The sequence below is a fragment of the Manis javanica genome, chromosome 3 (genome assembly GCF_040802235.1).
Source record: "Manis javanica isolate MJ-LG chromosome 3, MJ_LKY, whole genome shotgun sequence".
Lineage (NCBI taxonomy): Eukaryota > Metazoa > Chordata > Mammalia > Pholidota > Manidae > Manis > Manis javanica.
This window is the reverse complement of record NC_133158.1, coordinates 17,842,501-17,860,001: the sequence shown is the minus strand read 5'-3', so window position 1 is coordinate 17,860,001 and position 17,501 is coordinate 17,842,501. Positions and strand designations below refer to the sequence as shown.

The window sequence follows — 17,501 nt, the reverse complement described above, 5'->3', positions numbered from 1 at the left end:
GGTCCCACATAGACCTTGTGACTCACCAGTGCCAACACCCTCGCATTGACACAGAGAGATTGCCTGCCTAGTGGTGTTAATAATTTTTGGATTAGTGGTCCCATGTCTGTATTGACACAGTTGCTCACAGCCACTCTTTGGAAAGCATTCTATTTCCTTAACCATATCCCACTCTGAATGCTGCCAGTGGTAAACTCTCATGTACAAACTCAGGATAGCCCTTCCTGGTGTCAGAAACAAAGGCTGGACTCCGCTCCCCTTCTTCCTTTCCCTTCTTTCTGTCTTTGCTCATCACGGTGCAAACACGAGCATTCTGCCTTGTCATCACCTGCTCTGTGTTTGTGGTCACAACACGCCACTGACCACGGTGCAGCAGCCAGCCTCGGATACTCAGACTCAGCCTGCGCTCCGCTGTCCTGCTGGGCCGCAAACTCCTGGCATCCAGGTATCAACAACGGCATGTTTTGCCCAGCGTCACTCAAAAGGGAGCAGGACAGATGGGTGGTGTGGACGGTGAAGAAAGTAACAAACTTACAGGGCCTCACATGGCTCCCACTTAGGTTCTTACTACTGGGAAGGCAGCCAATCGCTAGTCACCTGGACAGCGTAAACACGGTGCTCCTAGGTCCTGAGTGGCGGGCTGTAGTCCTGGAAGTGCTGGACACGCTGTGCTATGTTGTGGCCTTTGTGGGTCTTTGTCCTGTGCGTCCAAAGTGACCCCAAGGCTCTCCCTTCCCCATTGAAAATTCAAATTAAAGTGTGTCTTCAGAGAGTGGCCCTGGGTCACTGTCAGCTCAGGCAAGTTGATCAAGCTGCAGGCTGGCTCTCCTTGAGGAACACTTCATGAGCTTTGGTTTCCCAAACTTTAGTCATTTGAATAAGTGCCCCATGGCCATAAGGTTTGCCCTGTCAGCTTATATTATTTTTTTTTGAATCAAGTCTTTTTTTTAATTGAGTAAGTTAGGTCTCATCCTGGGAAATAGTATCTGTGAAAACAGGTATATATATCAATATATAGATAGATAGGTAGATCTATATACTAGATACAGTTTTGTCTAAAACAGACTAAAGTAAATCTACCAGTTTTTAAAATCCTCATTCTTGCTCCACCTGACGTAGTGTGGCCCCCATTGAGTGTATGCACATTGATACATTGGGATGTTTGCTCAATATGGTACTACACCAAGTGAATTGAAAGCTTGGAGGCCTGAGGCACGCCTGGAGCTGGGGAACTGTCAAGTTCTGAGTTGTCGTCAAGCCCACTGACTTGACAGCTGATGCCAGGGTGTTCCTGATCAGCGTGCTACCCAGCAAACATCATTCTCTGACCAAATCATTCAACAGATGGGTGGCACTACAAAATGGGTATTTTAAAACAGAAACAGGAAATGATCTTTTCTTGTAGAACTTAGGACGAGCAAGCTTTTTTTTTTTTTAAATGAGTTTGCAACTGTTGCTTGGTGAAGTTGCCCAGTGCCACCCATTTCCGTATTTATGCATCTCCAACTTGCTTTTCGACCCACAGTCAGTGAAGAGGGAACAGTGTAAGTGTTTTCCTTAATAAGCTCGATGATTTTTAGGTCCAGTACTCCCAAGATCCTCAGTAGTCAAGTCGTGATCTGTGGCCAGACACCACTGGCGTCACCGAGAGCGTAGTGGGCGAGGGTAGTCTTGGGCTCCCCATCCCAGAACTACTGAGACAAAACCTGTATGTTAACGTTTAGATTTCCAGGCAGTTTATATGCATAATAAAATGTAAAATGTGAGAAGTGTTACTTTAGGAATAATAGTGGAATTAAGGTTACCTTTTCTCCTGGATACAACTGTTATCTTTTAAGCCCAGTCTATAGTCTTTGGGTCTTTCTCCTGCCATACTCAAATTTTGCCATATCTGCATATGCCTGTTACATTTTACTTACTGTTTTTCTTAAAATTGACTGACTTAAGTAGGTTTCTTAAAAAGTTCCCACTGACAAGTCCCAAATCTGATGTATCTGTCAGTTTGTTTTTCCAGCACCCACGAGCATGAGTCTGTTAACTACACGAGTTGAGGGTACGTGCAGATCATGCAGACTCATCCCCACACACACGTTAGCAGGCTGTGCTCTGAGGATCACTGCAGAAGGGGGACCCTGTATTTCTTTGAGGATGATTTGTAATTCAAGGGAGGGGTGAGGAAAAAGCAACCCTGGACATAGATAGCTAATAGCTTGTATTTCAGATGTAAAGTTAGTTAAGGGAGCCCTCCCATCTCCAGGTACAACATTGAGTGCAGATAATAACAATAATCGCCATCATTGTTTCAAAGCACAAATCTGGCAGTTAATAGACTAATTCACAGTCACCCCATTTGCAAGTTTTACTCATGAATATCATATCACAAGGGAATGTAAAATCCTCTAATTAAACATGATTTGAAAAGCAGCAGAAAATTGAGATGATGGGCGTTCTGGGGAAGGAGAGTCAAGGGTTCCCTGCCTGAGAAAGTGAAAGAGCAGCATGTGTGTGTGCTCGGGTTGGTGGAGGAGACCGTCCATCTTTGGTTGCTCGAGGCAAGGTCCTGTAATAGGCTTTAATAAACCCCCTTTCTTTGGGGTAAGATTAGAGAACCGACTGCCAGCTTACTTGTGGAAAATGGATTAATGAACAGCTATGGTGGTATATTTCTGTAATGAGTATCAAGCAGAAATTAAGGCAGTGTGTTCAGAATGGGATGTCGAAGTCATCTCCCAACTTCCAGTGTGAAATAAGATGCCCTGAGGTCATAAGGTTTGCCCTATTGGCTTATATTATTTTTTAAAAATCAAGTCTTTTTTTTAATTGAGTATGTTAGGCCTCATCCTGGGAAATAGTATCTGTGAAAACAGGTTCTACTTCTTGAAGGGTTTCCAGTGAAAGCTGAAGGAGGAAGGCCAGTCCTCCCGCAGCTCCCAGGAAAAGGATGCCATGCTCGCATTGCCCTTTTTCCCTTGCGCCCACGTGTCATTTGCACTTTTGACTTTTGCAGGCAGGGGCAAGGCTTTCTCCTCCTTTTCCTCCTGAAATCACAGCACGGCATGTGAAGAAGCCGGACGTGTCATTGCATTTTCTCCAAGGGACTTTGCCTTCAGCTGGCTTTGAGGAGATGGACAATCGAAGGAAACACGTCACAAGTACAGACTCTAAAATGAAAACTTATGCTAGGCATTTAAGTAATTATCTCTTTTGCTGCTGTTAATCCATACTGCTCGTCTTTATAAAGTCCACTATGATCGCACCCCAAAGCCAGCTCACCTAGTAGGGCATCATCCAAGTTGACTTACTGTATGTATGACAGACAGTTGACAGCAATCAGTTCTGAAAAACTTCATGTGAAAAATTTGAAGTCATATGTTCAGATAATCACTTCAGATTCACACTCCAGTATTCAAACCTAGGAGGTCCCTGACCCGGCACTTACAGTCTCATTGAAAGCATGACATAATAGCAAAGTAGAAGGCAGGGAAATGATAAGAACTAAAAAAGTAGAAAGAGAAAGAGGAGAAAGGTCCCTTCTGTGTAAGTCACTGTTAACAAACAAACAAACAAAAGAAAACGCTTTGAATGAGTCAGTTCCCACTGACACTTGCCATGGTGAGGATCAGGTTAGTGTAAGGCACCTTTTGCTAACAGATTGTGTAAAAGTGTGTATCAGAGAACACTTTTCTGGAAACCTAAGGAGCCACCCCTTGCCACCCAGCCAAAATCCAACGGGGTGATAGCTCTGGGAGGGGAAGACTGTATGGGTGACAGAGTTAATGGGGTGTGCGCACATGGACGTGAGACAACGAATTGGAGGAAAGACAGACAAGGAGAGATGAGCCGCAGTGAGGTGCAGGGGTGGTTTGTCAATGTTCCTCTTCGTTAGTGTCCCGGGCGCCTGCCTCATGTCAGCACTCCATGGGTGTTGGCTGGCCGGATGAATGCTGGGGAGACCAAGGTGACCGGTGGGAAGGGGAGGAAGGTGGAATTGTTCTGATGTCAGAAGAAGTGGAGAGGGGATTAGTTAACACTTTCTGGTGCATGTATTTGAAGGGGGCGGGGAATGATTTAGAAGGAAGTGCTTCCTGCCCATAGTGGTGGTAAGGACTGAACTGCTCTTTCCTGGAAGGCACAGACCTCATTCACTCCTGCACCATAATCATTAAGCACCTACTTCTTACCCATCTTGTCAGTGTTAAGACAGGTTCTGGTGCCCAACTCCTTATGGACCTGTATCTCCTTGTCGGGTACAAATTTGTTGGAGGTTTTACCACTGGAAAGAGTAACACAGGCCACATTGTGTGATTTCCTTCTGTTTTCAAATGCAGAAACGGAGGGCAGGGCAGTTAAATGGCTTAGAAGGCGCCTGGCTATTAACACAGCTGTAATGAGAAATGAGGTCTTCATTCACCCAGCTCCCAAACCTCCCTGTAAAGAAACAGTACTGTCCCTCAGTAACAGATTAAGTTACACCCCATTTATGTGTTAAACAGAGAGAGCCACAAAGCCCGTTCTGAAAAGATGGTTCAACGCACAAAGGATCAGGAGAACAAAGTTCTCCGTAGTACTCGTTCCTCAGAAAGTCCACTTGCTAAGGGTTCATGTTTATTACAAATTCACCTCTGCCTCCCCCATCAAATTTAAAAGTTATTTTATAATTTAATGAAATTCGAGAAGTTATTTTGCAGTAGAAGTATAAATGCAGTATAGTGGGGAATAGAGAAATTCAGCAAAAGTGAATTTATATTCTGTTGGTTTTTGGCAAAGTCACGGAGCTAGTTTCTTTAAAGAATGGAATCATCTTTTCATCCAAGGTAGTAGGACAATGTAAAAGAATGAAGTTGGACACCTTCCTCACACCATATACAAAAAAACTCAAAATGGATCAGTTTAAATGGGAGGGCTATCACTTTTAGAAGAAAATACAGGAATGAACCTTCATTCTCTTTCATTAGTCAGTGGTTTCTTAGATGTGACACCAAAAGCACTAGGTCTGCAAAATAGAGGAGTAAATGTTTGGAAGACATGAATAGGACAAGGGACTTAGAAACGATGCTGATGAGAATAAGGTAGTGCGGTAGCTTTGGAAAATAGTCTGGAAGGTCCTCCAAACTTTGACCATGGAGCTACCGCATGACTTGTAGGTTTATACCCAAAAGAATTGAAAACATATACTCAAGTACATGTGTATGCATTTTCATATCATCACTATTCACAGCAGTCAAAATGTGGAACCAGCACAAATGTTCAGCAGCAGGTGAATGGGTTTCTATAGACAGAGTGGAATAGTATGCAGTCATAAAAAAGAAATGAACCACTGATCCATGCTACAGTGTTGATGAACCTCCAAAATATTGCACCAACTGATGAAACCGACACAAAAGACAACATGGTGAATGATTTCGTTTATATGAAATGCCCCAAATAGGCAAATCTCTAGAAATGGGAAATAGATTAGCGAAGGCAGGGGCTGTTGGTTGGGAAGAAATGGGGAGTGCTGCTGGGCATAGGTTTCCTTTTCAGTGTGATAAAAATGTTCTAAAATTATATCATGATGGTAATATAATTCTGAATATAGTCAAAGCCATTAAATTATACATTTTAAATGAGTGGCTTGTATGCCGTATGAATTGTCTCAATAACACTTAAAAAGAAAATATATTCTGCAATTTTGAGTGATTGGAGAATGACCAACAGCATTCCATAAATTAATATATCAAACAATGTGCCGGCAAAATAAAATGCAATGTATAATTTAGGGTTCATTTGGTGCGGGGGAGACAGTGGAAACCCTAGTGCGCACAGATGTAGCCTCATGGTACAATGAATATGAAATTTAGAGAAGAAAACACAGGGCAAATTTGGAACATGGAAAAAACACACTGGAATAGACTTAGAAGACACAGCCATGAGAACTTGGGTCAGGGTGCAGGAAAAGTTAAGGGTGTGCCTTCCAGAGAAGGGAAGATTGGCATTTAAATTGGCAAGTGTCCTTGGGTATAGCAAGATGTCTGTTTTCTTAATCTCCTTCAAAGATTATGCTCCTCATGGCTACCACAGGGAAAACTAGGTTTACAGGACTGGTGAGAATGAGAAGCAGTTCTCACTTGTGGCAGGTGGATTTGATGATTCTAGCTTCAGGTTTTGGTTAAGTAGGAAACTTGGAAGGTAATCGTGAGTAGTCACCATTGAAGCCCTGTAGCCATTATAGCAAATCTTCTCAAAGGCTGAAGTCAGTATTGAAGTTAAGGCTCTGGGTGGTGTGTTTTGCTATAAAAAGAATAACAAGAAAAAATTATTAAATGTCATTATGAGACCACTACACCATCCTGAATGTGTCCTGTATTTAATACCATAATGCCAGGAATTGTAATTACATATTATGTATGATTATATTTATTGAAAGTTGGTTCTTTCTAATCTGAAATGCTATCATGGTTCTTGTGTTGAAAACAGATTTAATTTTTACGTAGCAAAGATTATCAAGAGATTTATTTAAATTATCTGGCTTTTCTCAATTGTGTACTATTTATATATTTCATATATTTCGAATAAAATTAAACAGTAGTAAGTGTCAAAACTCTTAACCTGGGAGTTAACGGTTAAAAATATTACCAAGCAATTGACCCTAAATTTTTAGAAGCTTCGGAGCAGACGAGTTTAAATCCCCTTAAAATGAAGTGCACTTTTATTTCTCGCTGACCTTGGCAGCCTTTCAGAAGTCATACTTCTCACATTGGTGAGTCCCCTTGAACAGTCCTGTCCCCTTGACGTGATGAGGCTCACAGGCCGTATCTGACCTGTCAGCTTCTCAGGTCAGCTCTTTGCCACCATCTCTCACCCTGAAGATGTAGTTCTAATTCAGATTCTGGAACATGATTTCATTTTTAAAATCTCCCTTCGTATCCCTTTTGGCAAGTCCAAAAGGCAGTCACAGTATAAATGTTCCCACAGAAAGGCTTCCTTTCAGAGGTGCCAGTGGTGGTGTCTGATCGTGCCTCGTACAGGGTCTGCGGGCTGGAGGCAGATTCAGCTGTGCAGAGTGAGTGTGCAGCCCTTGCCGTGTCACTGGCAGAGCAAATGGCAGTCAGAACACCGAGTTCCTCATAGCACTTGATTTTTCCATGTGTGTGTATGTGTGTGTGCGTGCATGGTGTGTGTAAACGGTTGCACAGCAAAAATCCCTACAATGCCCAAAGTTAAAAGTTTTAAAGCGGTAAGGATGAAAAATGAGGTTCCCTGCCACCCATGACCACACCTATTAGGTCTCTTAAACGTCTTTCCAGAGATGCGCTGTGAGGGCATCACTGCCAGGCTGTTCCTTTTCCTTCCAAAGCCAAACACTTCATCTGAGACAACTGTGTACTTTAAAGTCTCCAATTTTATATTATAAAATCCACTTATGCATTAAAGTGACAGTAGTGCATATAGTATGTTTCCCTTTGTGTGAAGTAGTAATATATTAGAAGAAAAATGCAGCTCAGTAATGTGCCAGAGGGTTAACAGTGCTTATGTGGAGTCAGGGAGCATGGGGACTTCAGTAGCCAACGCAGTAGTGTGTGAACTTTTAAAAATAAGAGCATATAATCTTCTCATAATAGAAAATAGAGTTTTCATGTAGAGGCAGATTTTCAGGATGTCTTTTGAGTGTGTAACTCTTTGGGGTGTGGGAGGAGTTTGATTTTCTCTATACTTCAGGTGCTGTCACAGGTGTCCTTCTGGGGCCTTAGTGAATTGTCCTCTGTCCTTACTTTGAAATAAGGATTCCAAGCAGAACTAAAAGTAGGTTCTCAGAGCAGAGCAGTTTTTGTTCAGGCCATGGTGCCTTCACAAGTATGAACTTAAAAACTGGGGGTGGGGGAAATGGCAAATATCATGTTAAATCATGTACGCGTTTTATTTCTAGTCATAAATTCCTCTAGTGAACACATGTTATTTTCTTCCATCCTATTATTTTCAGAACACTCTTGGCTTATCCCAGAAAGCATAGTAAAATAACCATTTGCAGTTTTTAACTAGTGATACTAATTTTATATCCTAACTAGTTGAGGCCCCTGGTTTCTGCCTTAAAGAATCACATGAAATATGGATAATGGCCGAGTATGTGCTCAGCATGTAGTAGTTCTTGAGAGCATTTTGATAGAATATTCATAGCGAATTTCAAAACTTATTACTCATTGAGCGATCCTGTTTCTCTGAATGTATCTTCTGGTAAAAATCAGTTAATATACTGTGATGTTTAGCCTGGTATATTTTATTTGCTAATACTATTCATAAATGTAGGAAACAAGGAGGAAACTTGAGTGTCCAGAATTAGAGTTGTGGTTAGACAAATTTTGGCATGTAACTAGCACTGAGATGGATATGATAGACTGTTGTGCATCAGTAAATAACGTTTTTGAAGACTGATTGATAACATGAGAAATTATTTGCAAACTTATGTTAAAATATAATGAATAAGTCATCTGGTCTTAATTTGTCAAGAATATGTGTGTATTGAGGGGTAATTTTTAAATTTTCAGTGTTTTCCAAGTTTTCTACAACATATATATTAACATCATGAAAACATTTTAAATAATGTTAATAAAACTGGTAAAGAAAATTATTATGGTTAGTTTTTTTCTTTTCTTTTTTTAAGCTCTAGGTAGGACCAGTTTGTTTTTAAATGATTTCCTTCCCACAGAATATCTGAAAATTCTAGTACTTAGAAAGATTTTTTAATATCAAATATTGTCAGTAATTTTTGGAAATCATGTTTTTGTATATCAGTTTTTTCCCCAGTTTTATTGAGATATAATTGACATACAGCATTGTATAAGTTGTACATCATAATGATTTGGCTTTACATATATTGTGACGTGATCACCACAGTAGTTTAATTTTAATATCCATTATATTAGTCCTATCTGTTTTATTTTCTAAACAAACAAAAAATGAACATGGCTGTGTAGTAATTCTCCCCTTAAGTCCAATGACATTTTGCTTTCAGCTGGTTAGAGAATATCCCTCATCATTGGTATTCATAAAACTCACTTAGTTGTCTTCATAACTACTTAGTTGTCTTGTGTTATTTTTTCCTCTCATGAAGGGCACCCTTCAGTGTGTTTGGAAATTACCTTCCTGAAATTTTTGTTTCGCCCAGATTTATTTTCTATTTTAAGGCAAGAGAGTTTGTCATTAACTTCATATTAGATTAGATTTTCAGCAAAATCATTTGAAAGCCTTAGTGAGACCTATTGATCTTTGATAAGGTGTAGTTCTCTAGTGAACTCTCTAGTGTATATGCGTGTTTACTATTAATACTCCTTAGTTTAACTGTCATAATATTCTTACTGTGGATTCATTATCTTTTGTCAGGGACAAGTGGCATTTATGTCTGCTCTATGAATGCAAATAAATAAAATATGTGAATACATGTCATGGTGATAATATAAAATGCAAGGCATGTGTGTATAGTAACAATACACTATACCTGAAGCTGGTTAAAAAAAAAAAAGTTAAAAAAAAAAGTTGCAAGGTAGCCCTTCCGTTGAAAGGAACGTGCTTGAGACCAGATCACAACTCTCAGTGGTAGTGTTACATTTCTGTTTGATGGACTGTAAGGTTATGGAAATGACTGTGAAAATAACTTGTCTGAAAGAAGTCTGGATGCAGAAACCTAATAGAGAAAATATTTGAGAATGTGGTCATCAGTGAGTGCAAGCAGTACCCTTGCCTGAGCTCACATGGTGTGGATCAGAGCATCTCCTGGCTGGGAGCCCTGTGGCCAAATCATTATGTATTGATTGGATCCCCACTGGAGGATTAACCCCTCACGTTCATGCCTAGTTGTCTCTCCTGGGGTCAGTAATTTTAGGGCTAGACTCTTCCTGCCACTATTAGCTTCCTTTAAAGTTAATCATCTCCTTGAATATGTTTGTCTAAATTATTTTATTATTCTAAATTATTTAATTGCTCTGCTCTCTGCTTGATAAAACTAACTTGCGACAAGAGTGCACAATTATGGGAAAGCAGTTTGCAGCAGCAGACAGGAGGAGAAAAATATCTGTAACATTCTGGGTAGAAAGCAGGGAGAGAGTTACACCCTTTATAAAGCAAGTGCAGATCTTACAATTTCCATTATGTAGATGCAGTGATACCTTCTAGCTTTTAAAGAATCTTTTGTGGTCTGAGCTTTGCCTCTAATAAAAGCCTGCCTCAGACCCTTTTCATACAAGGTGATATGTTTCTAATACTGGACTATTCACATTTTGGGATTTAACGCTTTTTTTAAACAATAACGTGGAATTAATTAGTCAATTCCACGGGAAAAGGACACCCCAGATTTGTTGTGCGTTCCTCTCGCCATCGGCGTCTGGGGGATGGTTCCCAAGAACAGATTCATTCTCCTGTCCTGCCATTTGTTTCCCCTCAGCTTGACTCATGAAGAGCACCCGCATGGCCATCCTCTCTACGGACATGGCGTATGCAAGTGGCCCGGCTGTGAAGCAGTATGCGAAGATTTCCAATCATTTCTAAAGTAAGAATGATTTTATATTGCTTCCTTTTTTACATAGCCATCACCTCCTGCTGTGCATGCTTTTCCTCATAAATCGCCTTTTTGATGGAGGGTTTCACACCACCATTTTGGGACTGGACTCCAAACTGCAAGGACTTGGCCCGAGCGCTGTCGTAGGAATAGTGACACACCTATAGAGGGTTGCATCGTAAAGGGGAAGACAGCCCATGGTGGTTTGGAAACTCTTGTAAGTGCCTGTGTTTACCTGTTTTTTTAGAGCTTATTTAAGTGCTGAAGGAAGAATTCTTCCAATATTAAGCTTGGAGCCGTTGGATTTTTTCCCGTTTATCCCTGTCTCGCATGCTAAGTCAGTGACACACTCACGACCTCCAACTTTGTAAAATCAGTGTTACTCACTGGCCGGTTGTAGTAGGTGATTGGGCCGCCTCTTGGTTTTTATACTAATTACTTTATACACTTAAGAAATGGCTGCTGAGGAAATGCTACCGACTTGATTCTTATCTTTCTATTATGGTGTTGAGTTTTGCTCGGATTCTCTCCCCTCCTTATAGGGCAAATGGAGTAACTTTAATTTTTACAATTAAAGTATGACCAAAACTTGGGTTATCCCATTTGAATCTGTAACACCACTGAAGTATCTCTATAAGCAAATGATACGTTGATCTTCTCACATCTGAAGTGAAACGCTTCTGCATTACAGTTGAATATTTTCCTTATAGATAGTACCTTGTCCTTTAAATTTAGCCTAAACTACTGCATTATTGGTATCTCAAAGATACTGATAATGTTGACTCATTGACATACAAACTGAATATAATAACACCATATCTTTAATATATGTATACATATCATGTACAACCTAGCATATGGGTGTATAAACTCCTGTATGTCTAGGTTCTGTTTGGTTTACAAGTTGGGTATTAGAGAGGGTCTCTGCCTCTGGATTTTCTCTTTCAAGCCCCAGGAAACAGAGGCAGCCTGATTCACAAACAGGTCGCTGGTTCTGTGTGTTAGAAACTTGAAATCTTTATGTGGTTAGAACAATCTGTGTATCTACCTTTATGGGGCTAGATCAAAATATTGTAATAAAGGTACCCTTAGAGATCTATTGTTACTGTAAGGGCTTTTGGTGAATGTCCCAGCTTTAATATTTCACTTCAAGAGCATTATGTGGTCATTAAAAACTTAGATACTTTAAATTGTTTAAAAAGAGGTGTGTAAAATCATTTCTAAATATCAACAGCCAAGCACAGCAATACTTTATTTTAAATTAAGCAACAGCTCCTTGCAGTTGTTACGATTCAAGTTAGTGCTATTGGGCTTTGTTCTCTTACAGATCATTTATTATAGAATCTTTGTTATTTCGTGATTATTTGCCTATTTAGAGAACAAGAGAAAAAGATCTTGGCAGAAGCCATTCTTACATTCTGATTTCACCTTGTGCCCCAGTGCTAGCTTCAAAAACTATCTTGGTGCTAATTTGGCTATCTGTGGAATGACAAATAAATGTGTCAATATTTATTTTTCTAAAGTGTCTCGAACTATAAAATCACTATCAGCAGTCTCAGTGTCATGTATCAATTTTAGAACCATGAGGGAAAAGGGCACTTTTCCAACCTGACCAATTTCAAAAATGTTGTTAACAGCCAAACTGTTTCCACCCTAGTCAGATCAGAGGTCCATTTATTATGTGAGCTGACAGTTAGGTGATTTATAAATAAATAAGTAGATAAGATATCTGTTGGGGGGATATATATTCCTCCACAAGGCGACAGCACCATTTCAAACCACATTTAGAACAAAAGAAAAGATTCCAAAGACTTTAGAATTGGGGCCTAGACTTGATTCCTATAAAAATTCCCTTTTCTCTTCCTAAGGGTAGTAGGAGCCTGGCTCTGGCATAGGAAATACCTATCAATTATTTATTGCGGTTTTGCACATGACATGACATGTTCTCAGTTCATATTTGCTCAGTGGAATTGGAATGCCTACTATGAACTTGCAACTGTTGCTTGTTTATTTCATAAATGACGTACATTTATCAGAAGACTTGTTTGTGAGCAATAGAAACCCAGCTTAACTTGGCTTAACCCAAAGAGAAAAAGAAATGGGATAGGAGGTAATAACTGGCTCCTGTAACTAGGAAATCCAGTGGTACAGCTAGCTTCAAGCATGGCTAGGTCCGGGTCCTGAAACAGAATTGTTGGGGCATTTGGTCTTTGTCTAATAGCGTTATTTTCTTCTGTGTTGCCTTCATTCTTGGGCTCTTTCCACATAGAAGTGAAGAAGATAAATGTTCATGCCACTGTTTTTCCTGCAGTTCTAAAAAAAAAATCCTGGGCAGACTGTCATTGACCCAGATTGAGTCATGTATTCTAGTGCTGAGCCACAGGGATGCATCAGGCCTGGGTCACATGCCCTCCTCCAGCAGAAACAGATGTGCATCCCACAGGAACCAGATGGGGGCGAGGGATGGGAGCTCAGTTCCCGAGAGTAAAAACTGAGGGCCATAAACCCTCAAAGGAAGAGCAAATGCCAAATAAGAAAAACCCTCTAAAACTCAGAGTTCTGGTGCTTTCCTGAGTTACACATTGATTGGCCATATATGACACATTCAGGATTGTGATTTTCCTCTACAGCATGAGATTAGCTTTCAGAAATTCAGAGTTGTCTTGAGGTTTCAGCATCTTGCCTAACATAGTGGACAGTAAGTTTGTCTTCTTGCAGACGTGCCTCTCTCACACCTCTGCATCGTCTGAAGGGTGTGGTCAAGTTGGCTTTAATGAAACCAGCTTTGCCTTCCATTGGCATGGACTGCCAGAGCTACAGTACTTCTGTGGGTCAAACAAAAGCCACGTGGCCTGTTTGAATCATCATCGTGGAGTCACTGTTTTTCAGAAATGATGTTTCAGGCATTTCTTTTCAAATGGGCAGTTTTGTAGACTCCGAAAGGACCTCTCCTCTGGGCTTAGAGTTCTCTTTCATTGTCCCTCTTCGGAGGCATTTTCTTATGGTTTAAGCGAATTGATACCTGTAAGAGCTTCAATTAGCCAAGACACTCTTACCCAACAAAATGCTGCATTGCTCTGACCTCGACTTAGGTGTTATAGATTTTTTTCACCTATCTTCTAATCCCTTCCTTTTACCCTCCCCTTGTAAGAGTTCATAATTAAATAGACCTGAATTGTGCAATAGGCACCATTCAACATTTTTTTTGTGTATAACTCATTTAATACTCAACAAGCATGTGATAGTGGTAATATTATAGAGTTAATTCTTAACCTACAGAGGAAAAACTAAGGCACAGAGAGGTTAAGTGAGTTTTCCCAAGGTCACACAGTTAAAAAGAGTTGGAGTCAAGATGTAAATCCAGGTAGTCTGGCTTCACAGGACTTGCTCCTAAGTGCTACACAGTACCACCTGGTTAGAAGCAGTGCATTTTGTTAACAGTGTGCTTTCTACTTAAGGCCGTAGGTATGGAGAAAGCTTTGAAGAAAGGCAGATAGGGTAGTGAAGCCCCTTGTAATAAGTGTGTTCTTTGAGCTGGTTACATAGCATCTCTGAGCCCCAGTACTGGCACCTGTTATTTGAGATAATAATTGAAAACCACCTCTCAGAGTTAGAATTAGAAGGTACATCATGTAAATAAAGTGCCTAGCCCACACTAGGGATTCTTTAAAAGTAGTGGTACTTCCTTTCTTACCTATCTCCTTAAGTATGTTTTTTAAAAAGGGTTAATTTAACATATCCATACATTTCTAACCTTGTATTTAGGGTAGGGCTGTGGCTGTGCAGAATATTGGTGTGTTAGAAGAGACTGTTCTTTAATACAGTTTTTTAACCATAAATTCCTGGTAAAAGAGTCCCACAGTGGGATGTGACGTTGGCACAGGGCATGGCGAGCTTTTCACTATGCTGGGGCTTCGCCCGCCACACAGTCTCTGTGTCAGCTCCTCTCCTCTGCCACGTCGCCTCGGAGCCAGCCCCTGGACCTCCGCGAGGGATGGGCGTGGCGCTGTGCCTCGGACCAGATTGCTGACCTTGGAGCTCGCAAAGCTTTTGGTGTCATCAGATTTTTAGCTGAGAAATCTTTTTGCAGTTCCTTATGGCATTGCCATCTTGGGTTATTTTAGGTCGGATTCACGGAGCCCTTGCGTTTATGCATATTTTGGGAAGGTATCCGTGCCTGTCTTGCCCTACTGGCCCCTTTACCAGCCATGGTCTCCATGCGCACGCACGCTGGGTTCTGCCACCTGTGGCTCGGCTTTCGTGCGAGAGGAAATGGGACTTCGTGACTTTCCTCATCTTCTGCTGCCCGGGCTAGTAAGATGGAACTTTCAGAGAGGCTAACATGCGTAGTTACTCGGGATAAAAATCCTATCTAACAGTATAACGCCACTGTTAGCAGAGGCAGGGGGTGAGGGGAGAGAAGGCAGACTCACAGATCGAAAAATGAGGCATATTTTGTTTCCCTCCTGGGGAAGAAATATCATAACTGTTGGTAAGTCAAAACCAGAGATTTGACGCTTTTTCTGGGATCATTGTGCAGTGTTTGTTCCCAAGGTGAGGCATACCACAGGGCCCTTGATTTCAAAGATAAATGCTGTACAAATAACCGTCCTGTTGTCTTTCCGTTACCGCCAAGAGAGGGACGCTTTATCAGAACCAGCAGATACCCAGTCTATTGTACGCATCTATTTCCCGGTTTCTTCTCAAAACAAGTTGCAGTTTTCGCATTGATTTTTTTTTTAACCTGCCAGCCATGAGTTACCATGTGGCTATTGCATTCGGTGGAGCTGACCGATGCCAGCAGGCACCCAGGCTACCTCTACGGAGGCCCTCCAGCCCCACATTGCTTGGAATCCTCCGGTAACAGGAAAACAAAAATGAGCCCGTACCATCCAGAGAGGTGAGGCCGGCCGTGTCCTAGCCTCTCTCCCCATTTGGCTTTTTTTCCTTTCAAACCAGGTTGAAGACCCAACCTTCACCAGTAAAAATATGGATTTGTAATTCTTCCCTTTTTCAAAAAGGGCTCATATTATTCCTTGGCAAGGTGGGGAGTGGATTTTGAAGGTCGAATCATGATCACATTTTCCTGTTTCTAACTTTGAATGTAAAATCAGACACAGACCCATAGTCTCACAAATACTAGGTACTCTTACATGCTTGGGGAAAATACTTCCATGTACCCTAGTTTGTCTTTCGGATGGTCATTTGTATAACATCTAATAGACATACAATTTGTATCCTTGTTTACTATCCATTTGGAACTTTTTTGTTGGTCTAATTTTTGTTTTTGTTGTTTTCGTTATTTCTCATGGAGAAAAGCACCATGCCGAACAATCAAAACAAATACCCCTTTGTCTTTTGGTCAGATGTCTGTTATTTACTAAAGCCAAAATACATTTTAGTGTGCTCTAATAGGAGACACGGAGGGAAATGGGGAAAGTAAGTGCCCAGAGGTGGAACTTTGACCCTTTCTAAAAGGTCGAGGGCTGTAGACAGTAGAGAGGACATTTCTTTGGTAATTTGCCTTTAAAAAAAAAAAATTTTTTTTCTGTGAATTTTACTTCTCAAAACTGTGAAGAGTTTTATGTGAAAGAAACTACTAAGTGCGCTCTGTAATGTTTTCACAAGTGTTTTTATCATGGTAACATCTTGTTTACTTTAGTTCCCTGCCTAAAACTACTTGGAACATGTTAAGAAAACATTTCAAGAAAGCCTGGACAAAGAGGCTTTTGTTTAACAGCCACTGTGAGGCTGCAAGGATCACAAAGGTGTTAACTTTCAGCCCTTAAGCACTTCCACATGAAATTCCAGCAACTATGTTTGTGGTTTTGGAAAAACAAAGTGTATGTTAAAGAAACCAGGTATATGCTAATACATGTCGAAGGAAGCCGGATATCATAAATTGTTTCAAACCCATTTGTGGCTCTCGGGTTTGCACGTCTGAATGTTCTGCAGTGAAAATACCTCTAGTTAGTGCTTGAGACGCACACGTTCAGGGACTAGCCATCTCTCCTGTGGGTGTATGCAAATCCAATTCCTTGCCTCACAGTTTAAATCCCAAGAACAAGGGGATGAAATTTTGTCCCATCAGATCCCAGGTAGACAAAGTCTTTGAGTTCTGGTGAATTTGGCTTTCCCAGTTTTCATGCATTTTTGAATGGTTTCAGAAAAATCAAAATTGGGTGCTACCGGGATTTTCTTTTTTTCCCCCTTAAAAAGTCTCTCCTTTCACTTTTTGGACATTGTTCAGGAGTTCAAGACCTCTCCAGGTACTCAAAGAGGTCAGAGTGGCCTAAATACCACAGTGCCCTCTAGTGATCTATAGGATATTAGAAAAGTTTGGACAAGTTTGCCAAAGAAAACAGGCCCAGTGCCATCACTGCTCAAAAAGCAGCAAATTAAAAATTCGAACCCATTTTTTTCAGCAGAGGTCAGTCAGAAATGCAAATGAAACTTAATTTTTTCTTAGAGGCTCTGCAAGCATATGGCAATTTTTTAAGTGTCTACTCCTGTAATTAATTCTGCTTACCACTGTATGTGTATACACAGCACATTGTTTCACTGTAGTTACACTGTTGTGTGTTCTTCTATTTTAAGAGCCATCAGTTAGCTTAGATATTTCACGTGATCATTTCCGGTGTGTAATTAGAAGGCATTACTTAAAAGACAGGGATCATCTTTGCTCCATACTTTTATTGACACTGTCTACCATATTACGGCCATGTCTAAATGGTAAAATTTATTATTAGCAGTAGTGCCACAAAAGTCTGAGACAGCGATTTTCCTTTCAATAAAAGTAGTTAAAAACCTTTTAGAAAATCCATAATTTTGATTGCTGGTACTTCATAAATGTATAACTGGTACTTTTTAGCTGTCTCTTTAGGGAAAAATGAGTTTTATCACCTGCAGTACCTGGGTTAATGAAATTGTGTGTTGGAATTTAGCCAGGATGAAAGATGAGATCATTCCGAGT

At 40.6% G+C, this 17,501-nt stretch overlaps 1 protein-coding gene across 17 annotated transcripts in view; it reads left to right on the top strand.

Annotated features, from left to right (window-relative positions):
- FOXP1 (forkhead box P1) overlaps window positions 1-17,501 on the top strand; it is a 624,795-nt gene that overhangs the window by 562,016 nt on the left and 45,278 nt on the right. For all 17 annotated transcript variants that reach the window (XM_037019201.2, XM_073230906.1, XM_073230907.1 and 14 more), the window contains one exon: window positions 10,415-10,519. In XM_037019201.2, the coding sequence (XP_036875096.1) occupies window positions 10,415-10,519 (105 nt within the window). The remainder of the gene's footprint in view (window positions 1-10,414; window positions 10,520-17,501) is intronic.